At 39.8% G+C, this 17942-nt stretch overlaps 2 protein-coding genes across 7 annotated transcripts; one reads left to right on the top strand and one right to left on the bottom strand.

Annotated features, from left to right (window-relative positions):
- Nucleotides 1–140: 140 nt before the first annotated feature.
- Nucleotides 141–8670, bottom strand: LOC100691495 (transmembrane 6 superfamily member 1). 5 transcript variants are annotated; one of them, XM_013266093.3, is made up of 11 exons: nucleotides 8535–8670; nucleotides 7207–7561; nucleotides 6971–7074; nucleotides 6657–6754; nucleotides 6471–6574; nucleotides 6206–6288; nucleotides 5874–5992; nucleotides 4954–5058; nucleotides 4757–4849; nucleotides 4542–4661; nucleotides 460–1677 (listed from the first exon to the last, which is right to left on the bottom strand). In XM_013266093.3, the coding sequence occupies exons 2-11, from the start codon at nucleotides 7296–7298 to the stop codon at nucleotides 1486–1488; spliced, it is 1110 nt and encodes a 369-aa protein (XP_013121547.1). In that variant the 5' UTR covers nucleotides 7299–7561; nucleotides 8535–8670; the 3' UTR covers nucleotides 460–1485. The 5 variants fall into 5 exon arrangements, with proteins under 5 accessions (XP_025764675.1, XP_025764676.1, XP_013121547.1 ...); XM_005463189.3 differs by having other exon boundaries at nucleotides 6971–7094; nucleotides 8539–8668; XM_005463188.3 differs by having other exon boundaries at nucleotides 8539–8668.
- Nucleotides 8556–15378, top strand: LOC100691225 (BTB/POZ domain-containing protein 1). Of its 2 annotated transcripts, none has more exons than XM_003458206.5 (8): nucleotides 8556–9124; nucleotides 10563–10719; nucleotides 11564–11669; nucleotides 11761–11958; nucleotides 12109–12301; nucleotides 12404–12491; nucleotides 14370–14516; nucleotides 14611–15378. In XM_003458206.5, the coding sequence occupies exons 1-8, from the start codon at nucleotides 8709–8711 to the stop codon at nucleotides 14767–14769; spliced, it is 1464 nt and encodes a 487-aa protein (XP_003458254.1). In that variant the 5' UTR covers nucleotides 8556–8708; the 3' UTR covers nucleotides 14770–15378. The 2 variants fall into 2 exon arrangements, with proteins under 2 accessions (XP_003458254.1, XP_013121546.1); XM_013266092.3 differs by having other exon boundaries at nucleotides 8557–9124; nucleotides 12172–12301.
- The last annotated feature ends 2564 nt before the right edge of the window (nucleotides 15379–17942 follow it).

The raw sequence follows: 17942 nt of genomic DNA, 5'->3' as shown, positions 1-17942 counted from the left end.
TTCTCCCCCTTCTTACTTAATACTGAAAACAAAACTCCCCTCTGGTTTAAACTAAAAAAATAGATTTTTAAAAAGGAATAAAAGGTCTGCTATACATTCAGTAATATAAATTTTAAAGTCTAAAGTCTGTGTGCAAAAAAGTCTGTCTACAACTTTATTAACTATCATCAGAGATCATTTGATAGAGCATCTGGATTAACAAATAACAAAATACAGGCCAAATATAATAACACAGCATATAGCACACAAGAGGGTTATAAAAGACGCAACGGATGAAATAAAGAGGTGGTGCAATGGCAGTACAGGGGCTATTATTTTTTCCATAACTATTATTTCATTTCAGTGCTATGCTTTTCTTGATCACAATTAATCCCATTAAGATGAATGCAGGATTGTATGAGGGCTAGAGAGCGCCTAAAAGTAGCTGTTTAATGCAGGGAGACAGTGCTTGTGAGCTCCTTCTTTTAGAGAATATAATCAGTGAAATCACTGAACCTAGAGCAAAAATGATTTACATTGTATATTATAGACACACTAAAATGTTCTGCTGGCACTAGAGTGTAAAGTGTTTTTAAACGATGCACAGTCTAAGTAAAGCTCGGTAGTGTCCACTAATCTTTCCTCTTGAGGTAATAATTATTTATTTCTCAACAAGGTTATTATTATGAATTAGAAGTAGATGTAAAAAACAAACCAAAAAAAATTTAGTTAACTACAATAAAAATAAAAACTAGACCAAAAAAATGAAATTAAATGATTTTGTGAACTTGGAAAAGAAAAAAATAAATAGAAAATATCCTTAATTTTGGTATTTGCTAGTTTGTTACAGATTTCATTGCATTAGCTGTAAGGATTTTCCTAAATTTTGCCCCTGACATACAATAATAATTAAAAAGTCATTAAAAAAAACCTAAGACTAACAAGGAAACTACTAAAAACTAAACTTAAACTAATCATTTTCAGACAATTAAAACTAAACTGAATCAAGGGAACCCACTCTGCAAACTGACTGAAACCACACTGAATAAAAAAAACTAAAAGTTAAAAGAAATTTAAAAAAATTGCTATTTGCTGATAAATGCTGTGAAAGGCACAGACACAGAAGGCACTGCGCAGAAATCTCAGCAACAAACGACAGTTTTGTTTTTATACCAAACAATGATTTTTGTGAGTCATATGAATCTGTTACACAACTCTAACGCACCATTGCCTGCAGTGTAACATTGTGTGTGCCTTATGTGGATGCTGCTGCTTTACACACAGAGATTTTCAATAAAAAGCAGCAGATCAAAAACAGTAGATGGCACAATTTCCATTTTTCTTCATTTCTAGCACCTCCACATAGCCCCATGAAGTTTACAGGTGGCAGTTTCCTCTCTAAAATAGCAGCCGCTAATAACTGCAAACACAGCAGGAATTTGCAAGTTCTTTATTTTAGGCATCTGTGGCATCTGTGGCACTCTCTCTGTCCCCCCCGACAGTCTGTCATTCATTTTTCTTCTCTGGCGCTGTCCTGAGGAAGAAGGCAGGCTGTGTGCAGCAGCGGTAGCACAGAGCCTGAGGCACCAGCATGTACAACACATTGACCAGCAAGAAGACAGGCTGGCTGTCAACAGGTACTCTGTATGAAAACGGTGTCCGTGTGTGAAGAGATGCACCGATGTGGGAGAACTGGGCCTGTGAAACGCAGCAGAGAGGGATAATAAGCATGTGCTTCACAGCTGGTATGTTCACCAAGATTCTTATATACACACTACATGGACAAAAATGTTAAGTCACCTATATATTACATCTGCAGGAGCTTGTTTGACATCCCACTGTAAATTCATACGCATTACAATGGAGTTGGTCCCTGTTTGCAGCTATAGCTTCCACTCTTCTGGCTTTCTACAAGATTTTGAACGGTGCCTTTGGAAATATATGCCCTTTCACCCAGAAGAGCATTTGCAAGGCCTGACACTGATGATGGACGACAGAGGTCGGCTCACAACCTCCATTCTAGTTGATCCCAAAGGTGGTAAATGGGGTTAAGGTCAGGGCTGTGTCAAGTCAAGTTCTTCCACTCTACTCATCTGACCAAACCTTCATGGGCCTTGCTTTATGGCATGGTGCACAGAGATGTTGGGAAAGAAAAAGGCCTTTCCCTAAACTGTTAATAGTCAAAAATGTCTTTGTAAGCTGAAGCTTTAAGAGTCCCCTCCACTGGAAGTAAAGTGTACAGGCCAGAAACACAAGCCCCAAAGCATTATCCCTCCTCCACCAAACTCCGCAGTTGGCCCAGTGCAGTCAGGCAGATGACGCTTTTGGTCATCACTCCACAGAACATCACACTATTGAACTTTCAATATCCCAAAGCAACCCATAGATGCAAAAGGTACCTTCTAAAACTCAGAGCAGCACAATATGTTTATTCATCTAAGATCCTGTACAGTTTTTCTTTTACTATTATACGTATATAGCCATTTTTTTTATATTCTTCCATCTTAGATTCTTTTTTATATTTTATATTTTTGTCCAGTGGCGAGTGAGTGCACCAAAATTTTTTTTTACTGTACACTAACTGGTGAGTGTGTGTGTTCTGAATGACAATAAAGTAGCTATTGTATTCAGTTCCTCTGTGTCTCCACTGCTCCAGAGTCCAGTGACAGAGTACTTTACAACACTATCTGACGCTGGGATGCAGCTGCTCAGACAATTTTCATACTGATGTTAATGACAGAGGAGGTTTTTAACTGCAGTTAATCAATCAGCAGAGTGTTGGTGACGTTTATCCACTATGTGCCTCAGTGCTCTGACCCTGCTGAGGCATCAGATAGGCTGTAACTGGCACTGGTTAGCTGAGCTCCTGTGGTTCGCAAACTTTCTACTTTGCAAAAAAAAAAAAAAAAACACTTACAGCTGATGCTGAAACATTTAGGAGGGAAGAAATTTCAGACACTGACTTGCCTCAGTGGTGGCATCCTATTACAGCAGCACACTCAAATTCAGTGAGCTGTTTAGAAGGACCCATTCTTACACAAATGTTTATAAAGAGTGGCTGCACAGCCCATTACTGAACGAAACACCTGAATTCAGTGACTAAAAGGTGCTGCCCAATACTTTTGTCCATACAGTGTATCTTGATCTTAAATATTTTGTACATATTTAAGAACATTTTGAGCTTATGATTGTCTTTTTTCCCCCTTTTTTTGTAATTTAACTACTGGAAGTAGTTAACATCTAAGTCTAAAAATGAATAGACTTAGATGTCAACACCAAGGTTAATATAGTTAAATAAAACTAAACTAAAACTAAAGGTAGATATGGAAAAACATGTTAGTTAACTGAAATAAAAAATAAATAAAAAAATAAAACTAACTGAAATTGCTTTGTGAACTTGGAAAACTAACAAAAATAAAATAAGAATATAGCGAAAACATCCTAACTGAAACTAAACTGAATACAAAAAAATCAAAACAGATTAGAAAATAAAAAAAACTAACATAACTGTGGTTAGCACAGGTTTTTAGTTGTTGTTTTGTTTTTCCTGTTAGAATCAACCTACATAAAAAAATGCTTTCCCACAATTATTGTTTCCTTTATTTTAAATGTATCAAGTCCCACATAACCCCAGTTATCTGGTATAGTGAGACCATCTGGGCACATTACTGTCTTATTATCATGTATCAGTAAATTAAACACCATTCCAAAGTCATAAATCTTATAGGAAATCCTGTGATGCTGAAGCCCACATATTCTTGCTGGATGCAATGATCTATCTACAATAACAGACCAATAAGGGCTTACACAGGAAACCCATTTGAAACAGGCAAAAACAAAGTAACAGCTGTTTTAGAGTGAATTATTCCTTTACTGGACTGACGATGCCTGCATTCTGGCACCACCACTGATCCTCATATGATTTTCAATCTAATACACTTCTGTCATTTACCTTTTCATAGAAAGCTGCTGACACATGACATGTTTCATAGCAACCAAGGCTGCCAGAGGATCAACCTTCCTATTTATATCCTGGCTGAACAGCTGACATTTAAGTGAATACCACCAATACCACCATTCCTCTTGGTCTGAAGTCAGCTTCTGCCCTTATCCTGCCGATGAGTGACGTGCCAGCCTGCAGCTCAAACACAATGGCTGCATTGTGCAGTGGAGATGAGATCAGCGCCATAGCCACTCCCACAACTCTTCACTTTCCATCTTTAGATGTAAATAGAGCCACTGGTGTCTGTCAGCTCTGAAGAGTACGCTAAACAAAGACCAACTTGCAATCACTACAGAGGAGAAAGTTTACCGAACTGGCCAGGAGCCGGCTCTCAGTCTCTGTGTAACGTTACATAATCTACCTGGAACTATGATGTCATGTGGGAAAACAAAAGACTGCAAACGACTCTTTCACAGAGTTGACCTTCGTTTTTAAAGCCTGGAAACTCTTTCATCACTTACTCATTTGGTTTCCAGATATTCAGAACAAGTTAGAGATGTTAGGCGTCTAATGTAAATCATACCTGGGACCCCTCGGTGTATACAGTGATCAACAGTACCTGTGCCAATGCTCCCGAGTGTACAAGAGTCAGGTCTGGCATCCAGTCACATCCTGGGACCAACAGCCCATACAGAGTAATGATGTAGTAGGGCCCAGAATACAGCATGCTCACCAGCATCTGACAAACAGTGACACAGTTTACTGCTTTAGATGTGTGGCTTAATATTACAGCATTAGAGTGACGTTTTTGGTGCGTTTACTGCACCGTATTACCTGTACTTTAGGGTAGGCTGAAGGGTCTTTGAGGTATGGCTCATACTGTTGTGTGTAGTCTTGGCACCATTTGCTGGAACAGTCAAGAACAACCTCGAACACATAACATAACAGTTTGATATGTGAGAGACACCCAACGCTAAGAAAGTAATCTACAGTTGTGTGCATGCTGGGCAAGCCGATCCCCTTTTTCTTACCAGGCCTCTGAACACACAGAAAGCCAGCGCTGGAATGAGGTAGATGATGAATACCAAGTCCACAGGTCTGCGGCGCAAGCCTGCCCTCTGAGCCTCCTCGATGTCCTGAGAACACAACATTTGCAGATGCAAAGTATGGATGTGTTTCCAGCAGATAAGACACTTTAACCCTTACTGGATGTTTCTGTGTATATAAGGTAGATCGCAGTTATTTTACAGAGGCTACTGTAAGTATTGCAGTTTCAGAAAGAAATGTCACCAATAAATGGGCATCAGTTATGTTTAGATATATCCACTATCACAGACATAGTTGCCTAACTTATAATGTACTGTACTGTAATTGTTGTTGACATAACCACATAACAATGCTCTGTAGCTCAACTAAAAGCATGATGACAAACACTTCCTTTACTTTATTTTATGTCTTTATCCCTCAGTTCTTTATGTAAAGCGACTTATCAGCTCAAAACGCATCAGTCTTTGCTGAAGAAAAAATTCACCTCAATGATATAAAACAAAACACAGTAATAACATATTGTACTTTACCAAGAAAGGCTCTTCCAGTTTAAAAATATACAAATCTGATGATTATACATGCCATACTGTTCAGAAATATGAACAATAAAACAGACAGTTTTTACCCCTCATTCATTACAGCATTAAATAAAGCATGGCTTTGAATTATTACTCACGGGAACGATGGAATATTGTGAACATAGGAACTTGCAAACACTTTTGATGAATGTGTCATTTGGTGTCGATGACAATAAAAGTATGATTCTGATTCTGAGAAATGTGCCCATACATTTTTCTTGCACTGTTTCTGTGGTGGTAATTACTCATCAGAATCATCTCACAGACACCACAGACAATAAAAGTAGGTGTTTTCTCTCTGAGAGGGGCGGCGGTCAGGTTCTTACTGTTAACTCAACGTCCCGTGTAGAAGGCTGACTAAAGATCCGGAAGCAAGCCCACACCGACATTGAGATGTACAACATATGGAGGACGAAGAGAGGGCCAACGTGGGTCCCATACTTCCCTGGGAAAAAATGAGGGGGGGGGGGAGCCCATTAATTCCATGTGGGAACAGAAGCAGATATGATCTAGTTTAAATCCCTGTAAGCAAACGGGATCTGAAAGTTTTGTGTGTGTGTGTGTGTGTGTGTGGGTGTGTATGTGTGGGTGGGTAGGGTGATGTGGGCTACCCTACACAAGCCATCTAAAAGCATCCCATTATTTTTAGTGTACTTACCCACAGCATTCCCAAGAATGTAGACCATTGCACGCATGAGAAAAGATCCTACCCAGTAGAGTCCAATAGCTCTGTAATTGTCCCTGCCCAAACCATGTAACAAAGCCAGATGATCATATTGTAGTTTCAAAGAATTAGGTATATAAATACATTATCAAGCTTATCTTATCAAGCAGTATAATATGGATTGGATTAAGTGGCAAATATTTTCCTTACTTAGTGATGCAGCTGTGGTGAATAACCTTGGAAACAATACAGGACTTACCCCCAAGTTATTGCAGCAATCATGAGCAGATACATGAGATAGTGCACGCAGCCATCCCAGTAGGATATCATGTGCCCATGTGCTGTGTTGATATGTGGATCTGCCTGAAACACGGTGTAGATTTATCAGTCAAACTGTGAGGAAGTGGGGGCATTCATAATCTGGACGCAACAAAGCAACACTTGCCTCTTTGAGGTAAAATGTCACAAATCCATCAATGATGTTGTCTTGCTCCAGTCCAATGATCAGATTCACCACACTGAGGAATGCATGCACTGCATACACTTCACAGATACATATTTGATACATTAATTTCTAATTAAAGACAAGATAACTTGCAAACATTACATGCTGCTTTGAATATCACAGCTTTTTAAATACTGCAACAGGTTTTTATATGTGCAACATGCAGAATATGAGTCGCAGCTCGAGCTTTGATCTGTAATGGTGCTCGCTCACTGTTGGTCAAAACAAGAGAACTTGCATTTGAGAAATCCTACCATAGAAAAGTGGATCTACTGGAGCCTTCTTTTTAAGTATAAAACGAGCTGAAATGGCCAGAATAAGAACTGTTGTGCACCAAGCGAAGAAGAAAGCTTCAGCACTGCATGAAATAGAGAACATCTTTAAAAAAACACATGATAAATCATTCTCAGATTAGTGCAGTTACTCCTCGCTACTGGTGGTGTAAGCCGGAAGTCCAACATTTAAAATATGTGAACCAGATTCCACGTACCTGTTGCTGTAAATGAGAGAATTGAATAAATAGCAGATGGGGATAGACATCAGGGAGAGCAGGAACACTCCCGTTCCCACAGACGCGCTCATTGCGCACCGACTATGAGCGATTTGTCTGAGCGAGAACTGAAATTTTTAAATGAATGAGCCGCAGAAAATGTTCATGCTTTGCTTGGATGGGAGGAAAGTCAGAGTGTTGCCGAAAAAAAAACTTTGAGCTCAGCCCCTGCGTGCATGCTCAATCTTGTCTGGTCTGTCTGTCTGCTCTCCTCTCGCTCTCTTTCTCTGTTTACCTACACATGCACTGTAGCCAAAGGAGCTTCAGCTTTCAGATGGTGGAGGCGGGCCCTCACCTGGAGAAGAAACGTCAAAAGAAAGTCTTTCATCAGATCTTAATGTCGTAAATTAACAATTCTCGTGTCTTTCTCTTCTTCTTCTTTCTGAAACCATTTTTTGCTCTCTTTTATCTCTGATTTGATGGAAGTGGCGATTTTTTCATTCATTCATATTATTCTATACATCCAAATACTAAGCTGGAGGGAATAGTAAAATAATATATATAGGGGCTGTGCAAATGAATTTAAGTGATAGTCCGTGAAAAATACTAAATTTTTTACAAAATAACAAAATAGGACAGGGACGCCACAACTTTATATAAAAAAAAAAATATTTAAAAAAATAAAAAATTAAGATGTATTTTCTCGGGCTGGTTCATTGTGCTTAACAAAAATATATATTTTACCATCTGCGAAAAAAAGGGGGTTTGTTTGTTTGTTTGTTTAACGAAGAGAAACTGACACCCAGCGGTCAACTGGGAAAACACTAATCGTAGCACCGATTTGCAACACTGTTACCATGCATATAGAACAAGTATTACAAATGTGTTAAAAGCTTAATATCTGATAAAACGTTTACATTTGATGCCTGACCTTTATAATTCAGTTTTTGACGGCTTATTATTTGTTTTTATAAATTACACATCTATTTATTTATTTGTTTACATTTTTAAGCTTAAATTAATGCACCAATTGCATAATGATCAAAAAATATTTAAAAAATTAAAAAAATAAAGTGTAGTGCCTCTTGCTCACACGTTCTCCCACGTTTGAATGTATAAATGCTGCTTTTATTTAGCATTTTATTATTTTAATTGTATTCTATTTAACATATTTGCCGATTGTATTGTGCCCAAAACGGTCACACAGATAAAAAAAAATATGTATGTTAAGACACTGTTCAAGCTTTTTCTTTGTTCGTTTTTTTCCATCTGGAAGTGAACAATAAAGTTTCAGGATAAAAAAAAAATGTGTTTTGGAGGAAGTATACCTACGCCACTTCCGGAGACTCTGAAGCTAGCAGGTAGCTAGTGATGAGTGATGGCGTCCCCTGCGATGGATACCACGTAAATGAATAACGACAAAAACATTACGGCGAGTGCGTGTCTGCGTGTCAATAACGAGGCCGTTTCTGTGGAAGTACACTTAAAAACAGTGTGTCGTTATGGCGACCGGGAGCAGTGGTGGCGGATTGCCGTCAAACCATGACGGTCAGGAGGCAGCATCCAACTCGGCTCATTGCGGAGCACCAGCAGCGCTCTCCAACGTCCCAGCCTCCGCTCCTACCCCGTCCGGCTCCCCGCCCGTCCTCGGCCTTCACCGGGAGCCCATGTACAACTGGCAGGCGACGAAGAGGTCCCTAAAGGAGCGCTTCGCCTTCCTTTTCAACAACGAGCTTCTCAGCGACGTCAGGTTCATAGTCGGGAAAGGCAGACAGGCCCAGAGGATACCGGCCCATAAGTTCGTCCTGGCCGCTGGCAGTGCCGTTTTTGATGCCATGTTTAACGGAGGGATGGCCACGACCTCTGCTGAAATCGAGCTGCCTGATGTGGAGCCGGCCGCCTTCCTCGCGCTGCTCAGGTAGGACAGGTGAACCCCATGCCCTGCCTGTATTCGAGACCACCTAGTACCACACTATTTCCAGGTGGTTAAAAACCAATATGCATACCTCATGATCTAAGTGTACATAAACATTAAAAACAGCATTTAGAAGTTAATCAAAGTCAAGGCGCTTATATAAAGTTTACGTTCTGAGCTGTTGTTGATACAAAGAAGGTAACCAATTATAGGCCTAATGAAAAATACAAAACCTCGCTCGAATGTACTCTATTATAAAACAGTTTATCACTTATTAATTTAACTACCTTATTTTAGAGGTCTCACAGCAAAGTGACCTTCAGACCTTTTTTTTTAATTAAGCAATTTGAAAGGTAAAAACTCAAATACGAACTGCTAAGAAACTAATAATTAGAAGGGGTGGGTGGGGGAGGGTATATTGATACAGTTCAGTTTCACGATATTGTATCGACGCAGGGACACCAAATATCGATATTTTATTAGATGAATGAAAATAAACAGATAAATAATAAGTACATGAAAACACCCTGTAATACTACTCTACTAAGAAGAGGGCTCATCTCCTACACCACCATCCTAAATTAGAATTCTGATTTAGGATGGTGGTGCAGGAAAAATAATGCTAGCCAAGCAAACTTACAATAAATGGGCTCAACTGAAAAAACCATCACCACAAATGATGGACACACTCAGCATGACAAGGTATATAATTGCCAACTTGACCCCATTCAATCGCAGACTGATAGCCCACCCACTCCATCTTATGTCAACACTGATGGTGGATTTTAGTGACATTGTTGTTATGCTTGACAATCTCATTTTGCAACAGAAAAATAACTGAAACACATAACTTTGTTATTGGATAAAACTGATACTTTGAGGACATATTTTGTGCTTAAAAAAGGTCATAAATAACTGTATATGTTATTGCAATACTCAGCTTGTTGCAAAATGGTAAAAATCGCAATTATAGCAAATCATGAGGGAAATATTGTGATAGTATCGTATCTCAGGGTGTCTGGTGATTCAAGCTAATAATGAGTAAAGAACTGTTGTGATTAGCTAGAGGATGATTTCAGTTTATGCCAAATGAGTAGTGAGGTTTGTATGAACTTGTTCCTGCCATTAGAAAAAAAAACAACTCAGGCACAGCTAAATCAAAATTTGGGGTTATTATCTCAAAATCAAACCCTTCAGTTTAGTTAAGCTAAAAAGCCAGCATCACTGATGGTTTGGGTGTGCCTTATTTACTATGGAATTGGCAATTTGCACATCTGGAAAGGTACCACCAGAGCCGTAAATTATACAGAGGTTTATTTAATAACTCAAAATGTTGAGACACCTACAACTTAGCATGGCCTACAAATTTTCAGAATTTACGTAGAATAACTATGAAAATGTAATTGTTCCCTTCGTTCTGGTGCCTGTTTCCTCTCTACAGGTTCCTCTATTCTGACGAGGTCCACATTGGTCCAGAGACGGTGATGACGACTCTGTACACTGCTAAGAAGTATGCAGTCCCTGCTCTGGAGGGGCACTGCGTGGAGTTCCTCACCAAACACCTCAGAGCTGACAACGCATTTATGCTTCTCACTCAGGTTACTTTCACCCTCCTCAACTATAGTGCATCCTTTACGCTAAAACCGAGAGATCCAGATGGCCTGGATTGTACTTTTGGTTTGTCAAATTTTTAATGTTGAAATATTCTTTTTAATTCTGCATAGTTAACTTGCTTGGTTTTGAATTATCTTTCCTCGATGGCACTAGATATGAATAGTCAGAGTTATGTCGTCTACAAAGAGTCAGATTTCTTTAATGGTGGGCATGAATAGGGTTTTAATATCAGCTGTGTTTTGTTTTTTTAATAGATTTTCCAGGCAATATGTTAAAAAAAAATCAAATGAAAATCTGGCATTGCCCTTACCATCTGTTCAACAGCAGCTCTTACAGTTAGAGATAAACTGTATTTTTTTTAAAGTGTGTGTGTGTGTGTGTCAGCACCAGACCACCTCCCAGCCATCGATGGCTGGACTTTTACGATATTAGCTGTTCTATTTTTGGTTTATGCTGCCGTTTGTTTGGGTTCAGCATTCTGTTCTGTGGCTGGCTGCTGTGCCCTCAGGCTGCTACTGAATCTGATTGGGGGGTAGAAAAAGTCTCAGCAACACCTAGAACAAAACTATAAACAATACTGTAAATCAGCTAAAGCAGCCATATTTTGAGCAGTGTTTTCTTTATTAGCAGTGGTGGTTTGCCAGATTTATTTATTAACATTATGAGGTTCAACCCAACTCAGATTGTTTTAGTGTTTGCATTAAACTTTCAATTTTGTTTTTGCTTGTTCTAACGTGTTTGGGGTAAATTCAATACCCTCCTTTGGTGCGTTCAAGATAAATGACCAGAATCGACACTTACACGGATACTTTTGTGGTCTCGTTACAGGCCAGGTTATTTGATGAGCCTCAGCTCGCCAGTCTCTGCTTAGACACCATCGACAAAAGCACCGCAGATGCAATAAATGCAGAGGGATTTACAGATATTGACCTTGGTATGTGAGCGTTCATGATCAGGTGTTTTCTTGTACACGGTTTGCATGTGAGTTGCTAAATATTAAGACTTTTGTGTATTTACATGTGTAGACACTCTTTGCGCGGTGCTTGAAAGAGACACACTAAGCATCAGGGAGAACCGTCTGTTTGGAGCGGTGGTCCGCTGGGCGGAGGCCGAGTGTTACAGGCAACAGCTTCCTCTGACCGCGGAGAACAAACAGAAGGTTCTGGGGAAAGCCCTCCCGCTCATCCGCTTCCCGCTCATGACTGTTGAGGAGTTTGCTGCCGGTAAGTGGATCACAGAAATATGAGTTTATTTGCAATGCTGCGATGTTTGCAAAACTCTTCGATTTCAGCCATCACTAAGCATAACCATCATGTTCCTGATGTACACCTCAAACCACAGAAACCAGTTTGATATTCTTTCTTGTGCAACAGGGCCTGCCCAGTCTGGAATATTGTTCGATCGGGAGGTGGTAAATCTGTTTTTACACTTTACAGTAAACCCCAAACCGCGGGTCGACTACATCGACAGGCCTCGCTGCTGCCTCAGGGGGGAGGAGTGCAGCATTAATAGATTCCAGCAGGTTGAGAGTCGATGGGGGTACAGTGGTACCAGCGACAGGATCAGGTGAGCGGAGGGTTGATGGTTTTTAATTAAAAAAAATAAATATATATTAACAATTGATTTTTCTAATTTTCTTTCCATCTCTCCCTCTCTCTATCTCTACAGATTCAATGTTAACAGAAGAATATCCATAGTGGGCTTTGGCTTATATGGTTCCATACATGGACCCACTGACTATCAGGTCAACATACAGGTAACTTCTGGCACGGAGACATAATGAGGTTCAAGAAAAAATACTTATACTGCTGATCAGTGGGTTTATAACTTTTTAGTAGAAGTGAGTGTGATTAGATATACATAAGACTGTCCTGCAGCTTTGTTTACTGTGTGTCATGTCCAAAAAAGTTGGGATGGAGAGTGAAATGTATACAAAAACAGAGTTCAGCGATTTGCAAATCTTATAAACACATAATTTATTCACAGAAAACATGTCACACATTTAAAATAAGACATTTTACCACTGAATGGAAAAACATCAGCTCCTTCTGAATTTGTGGGCAGCAACGTGCCTCAAAAAAATTGGGACAAGGGAAAAAAGAATTGAAAAGAAAGAGTTCAGTAACACGAGAGGCAGGGGTTTCACCTTTCTGCAAAAAACTGCAAATCTACAAATTGTGGGACAATTTCAGAATAATGTTCTTCAGTGTAAAAGCAAGTGAGACACCAGTGTATAATCTGTATGCCTCAGTTCTCTATGCCAATGTAATACTTATAGTTAGCTAACTGAACCCTGACATTGCTCTTGGGTGTTCCTGTTATTTATTCCTGTTATTTATGCATCAGAGCTTTTATTCTATAATTACAGGCTAAAGTCAGCATCGTTTTATATTATACACACATAATAAATTAGTTACTGTTATTAATCCTCTTAGCTGTAGAGTCAATCTAGCCAGCTAGTGTTTCTAGTCACATCAGATTTTGCTAGCAGTACCATTAGCAAGAAGGAAAGCATACATTAGAAATTAGTGGACTCCATTTCCAATCTAAATTTAGCTAGTATTGCTCAGTGTTGGTGCTGTAGAGGAATGGAAGAAAGAGACAAAGGCAAGACGTTAAGGAGCGGACAACTCATCTCAGTCCCTCACATTAAGGTTACTGCACAGGCTGCTGGAGGTAACCCAGAGCTGGAAAAGATCTTATTTTTTAAGTAACGTTACAGTCCGCTCACACATTGGCAATAAAAGTAAAAACATTGCATTTATGAAAAAAGCAGAAATAATGTTAAAAAAAAATACTGGTAAGTAGGAAAATTAGAAATCTGAACACAGAAACCAGTAGTAATATCCTTTCCAAAATATGCAATAAAGATACCAAAAAAGGGTGTGCTGTCTAGATCTGCTTTATGGTAAACTCACTCTCTTTTATTGTGTATTTTATAATTCCTCTTTATATGACGGTTTTCTCTGTTTCCTGCTTGAACAAAAGCTTTAAAATAAAACATGGCTGAAGATACTGATCACGTATCTATGTGCGATTGCTAAAAGCCAGTGTTCAGTAGCTGACCTTTTATCTCTGTCAAACACCAAGCCCTGACACGTGTTTGCCTTTCAGTTATTTTACTAAAAATGTGCCATCAAATGCCAGCTGACTCGTTCAGTTCCCTGCATTTGTTAAAAACTAACAGAAGCTTCTGCACACCAGTGAACAGCCCAGGATCTTACAGTGCTTGGTAGATGTTCTGATTAGAATCTGTGATGTAAAGGTCCAAGATTTGCATCATCCCTGCAGTTCAAAGTATAGCCAGGGGCCCTTTATGCATGTGATCCCTCCTATCGCTGCTGCTCATCTAAACTAAACTGAAGCCCCAGTCACACAGGCCTAAACGATCGACGACTGAATTCAGCAGTTTAGCGGTCACAGGCTGGTCTCTGTGCCTGTTAACTTTAGTCCCCAGTAAGAAGAGACATAGTTGAATATGTGCTGTGTAACAGTTTAGTTCAGGGGTCTTCCACATTTGTTATAGCTACAGAAATCCACCAGTAAACAGATGTGACACTGATACTGCCAGCTGTGTAAAAAGTTGATTTTGTTGTTGTACCTTCAGTGAAGACCTTCTCCTGTTCCTCCGTAGATCATAGAGAGCGACAAACGCATCACACTGGGACAGAACGAGACAGGTTTCAGCTGTGATGGCACAGCAAACACGTTCCGAGTGATGTTCAAAGAGCCTGTGGAAATTCTACCCAACGTCAGCTACACTGCGTGCGCCACCTTAAAGGTCAGTCCGAGGTCGCTGTATTTGAAAACTGAATTGAAGGAATGATTGAACATTAGCTCAATTTAACGTCTGTCTTTTTAATTTTATAACTCAGGGCCCCGATTCGCATTACGGCACTAAAGGGTTAAAGAAAGTGACCCAGGAATTGGCATCGGGGGCCAAGACAACGTTTTTCTTTTTTAGCTCACCTGGAAATAACAACGGCACATCCGTGGAGGACGGGCAGATACCAGAAATCATCTACTACAGCTGAACTCGCTGCAGTGTCATTCAGGTACACTGAAACAAGGAGACCTCAGACTGCTGGGAAGACTGGACTGTACTTAGTGCCTCACGAGCCCATGGAATAAGGAGTGTGTGTGTGTGTGGGTGGGTGGGTGTGTGTGTGTGGGTGGGTGTGTGCACCTGTGCTGTATGTGGGTATTTGTCTATACAATGTTGGTGTACAGGCATGATCAGCAATGTGGAAACAGCCTGAGTTGTGGAAAAATCACAGCTCTGTTGTCAAAAAAAAGAAAAGCTTTTCGGGGGATAAAGTGTATCATCGGCTATGAATGATCTAAATACAGACACATCCCTGGAGACAGGCCTGAGAGCTGTCTGTGTGTTAACATGTGAATCTGAGCTACACGTCAGACTGCAGACGGCTACAATCTGTTTTGCTGATGCATTTATCCTAAGTACAATATTTACATTTGTTTATTTTTTTTATTGTGCACTGTTTATCATGTATTCAACATGTGTCTGTTCAAGTACTTTGTTTTGGCCTTGTAATCACGCTCCGTGTGTGTATGTTGTGTAACTTTGCCAGTGGTACATGCTGTTATTTATGACTTCATGTTTGCTTAGAGTTACAATGAAAGAAAAAAAAAAGAAGGAAAAAAAAACAGCAACAACAAAATAAACGTTCCAGTTTTATGGAGAAATAAATGGGATTTTTTTTTTAATATGGCTTAAAAAGTCTGATTTTTTTTTTTTTTTTTTGTCCTGTTTCAAACACTGTGGTAAATATTTATGTACAGTTTATATCATTCCTCTTTGTGTCACTAGGTGATGCCAGATCCTCTACATGCATTCAGATACTACAAAACAGATTAGAGGAGGGGGTTGTGAGACGATCAAGGGAAGCAATCGGCGCCGTGGTTACAGTGTCGTCCTTAATCCTGACGCACATCTCAATAATGCCCAATTATTCTTTGCTGGATGTGCTCTGTTCTGTTCTTACTCTGCCAGTGAAAAGAAGAAGGCTGTCCTCTGAAAGCTGCGTCTACAGCTCAAAAGATGAAGTGCTCTTAAATTGCATAATCTGCACATTCATCTGAAACAGGCGGTGCAAACAAGGCCACTTTAGACGGCTGTGAGTGGGCTTTGACGAGGAGAGTGATCCACGAAGGCTGTCAGGTGAGTCACCGGGACCTGAGAGCTTCTCCTGCTGCCTGCCCACTTAGACGGCCCTCATAAGAGAAAGAACCAAGAAAATCAGTTTGAGGCAGCTTTTTTTTTTCTTTTTCACCACCCACGACACAAAACACTCAAGAACCAGGAGGACAAGTAGTCCACAGTACTACCAGTCTTCTAATTTTTACCTGTACTTTGTTAAAAAAATGTTTTAAAGTCTTCGAAGAACTTAATAAAGGCTTCCTGTTACGTCTGCCACCGACACAAACAGGCAAATGTGGAGCTTATTGGGAATAACTCAGTCACAAGGATAATTTCTTGCACTTATTAGATTACAAATCCATGACAGGGATTTGTGGTTTCTCTGATGTGTGCGCTTGTCTTTCTAGGTGTGTGGGTGGTGTGAGGCTGGTTAGATGGCAGATGAATGGGCCGTCTTTCACGGCGTGAGCCTGAACATGAACACTGATGACAGGAGGGGATTTTTCCCTCTGCTGTTTTTTGACAACAAGTGACACATGACTGTACAGGACTAAATGGTTTATGTGGTGCTGAAGCACGCTTATAATCAAGACCCCCACTTTTAGTACTCTGCCTAAAAATGGTTCCTCTAATTAGTGTGGCTGCAAAAATGTTGTGCAGCAAAACTCTCACATAAATGATGCTGACATATGAACAGGTTGTATTACCTGCATGTGGTTCTTCTGTTGTGAAGGAAGTGAAGTGAAGCAAGGTCTTTACTCTCTTTTCTGGTTTTTAGCATTTTTATGAAAACACATTTTCGTGTTTGCCAAAGACATGTATCATATGTGTATGATGTGTCTGCGGTTACAGTGTGTATTTGTGTTCTTGGTATACTTGCTATACGCACTATAAAAATCATTTACATGATGTACCAGGATGTATATGTGGTAATGCAACACACCAAAAGGATGCACGCGCTCCCTTTTTATCTGAAGACGCAAAGAAGCAACAGCAAAAATCAGATCAGCGTTAGAAGTGATTCAGGCAAACCTGAAATATTGTGTTTTTCTTTTGGTCAAAAGCTGAGTGTGATAAGTGTTACACCAGGCAATTTTTAGACTCCATCAGTTGAGCCAATTTCACAGACTTCACGCAGCTTTCTCTACACACAAAATACAAAAGGTTTTACACACCTTTGTTTTCACATTTGTGGCAATACTCCCCAGGATCTTTTTGGATTTCCCTGCAGGAAATTCAGTTCAGCGATTTGTTTACTCCTATTGCGTCTTGACGATTGTGTTGATTACCTGAAACCACACGAAGTCATTTTTAAGGCTACATTTAGATGCTGATCCTAAAATGTTACCTGGGTCAGTCCAGTTCCCCACTCAGTCACTCATCCTGGATTTTAGCTTTATTGTGTGTGCAGCCTATCCTTGTTTGTCAGTGTACTGCATCTTAGCACCTACATTTATTTAAATATCGTCAAACGGGATGACACATCCTCAGTGAAGGTACACTGAATGTACCGTGTTCTGGTACAAGATGCAGCTTTCTGTGTATGTGTGTGTGTGTGTGTGTGTGTGTGTGTTTGTGTGTCCATCACGACTTAACCTGCAGGCAGGATGGATAGTGTGTGAGTGTGTGTGTGTTTGTGTTCACCTACTTGTCCAGCTGGTGGGAGTTATGTAATCTGTATTCCAGTGTTGTGAGACAGTTGGATAATTAATTATCAGATATATATATATATACATGTATATGACTGCATGGTGAGCATCACTGAACTGATTCTGCTAAACTGCGATGCCTCTCACTTCATATTCTATTATACTGTATGCAGTGCAAGTTTTAAAGAAGTCTGAATTTGATGGAGAATACATGGCTGTGTGATTAGAGTGACAGTAGAGCAATCAGGCTGTGCACTCCTGATAGACGGATGCTGAAGAGGAAAGGAGAAAACTAAATGACACACAGCCCAGTTTATAATTTTTTATATAAAAACTGTTATAAAAACTGAAATCAACATTTCATTTATTTTTAAATTTACATTATAGGGGGTGTTTT

This window comes from Oreochromis niloticus, linkage group LG1 (genome assembly GCF_001858045.2).
Source record: "Oreochromis niloticus isolate F11D_XX linkage group LG1, O_niloticus_UMD_NMBU, whole genome shotgun sequence".
In the NCBI taxonomy this organism is placed as follows: domain Eukaryota; kingdom Metazoa; phylum Chordata; class Actinopteri; order Cichliformes; family Cichlidae; genus Oreochromis; species Oreochromis niloticus.
This window is presented reverse-complemented; position numbering and strand designations above follow the sequence as displayed.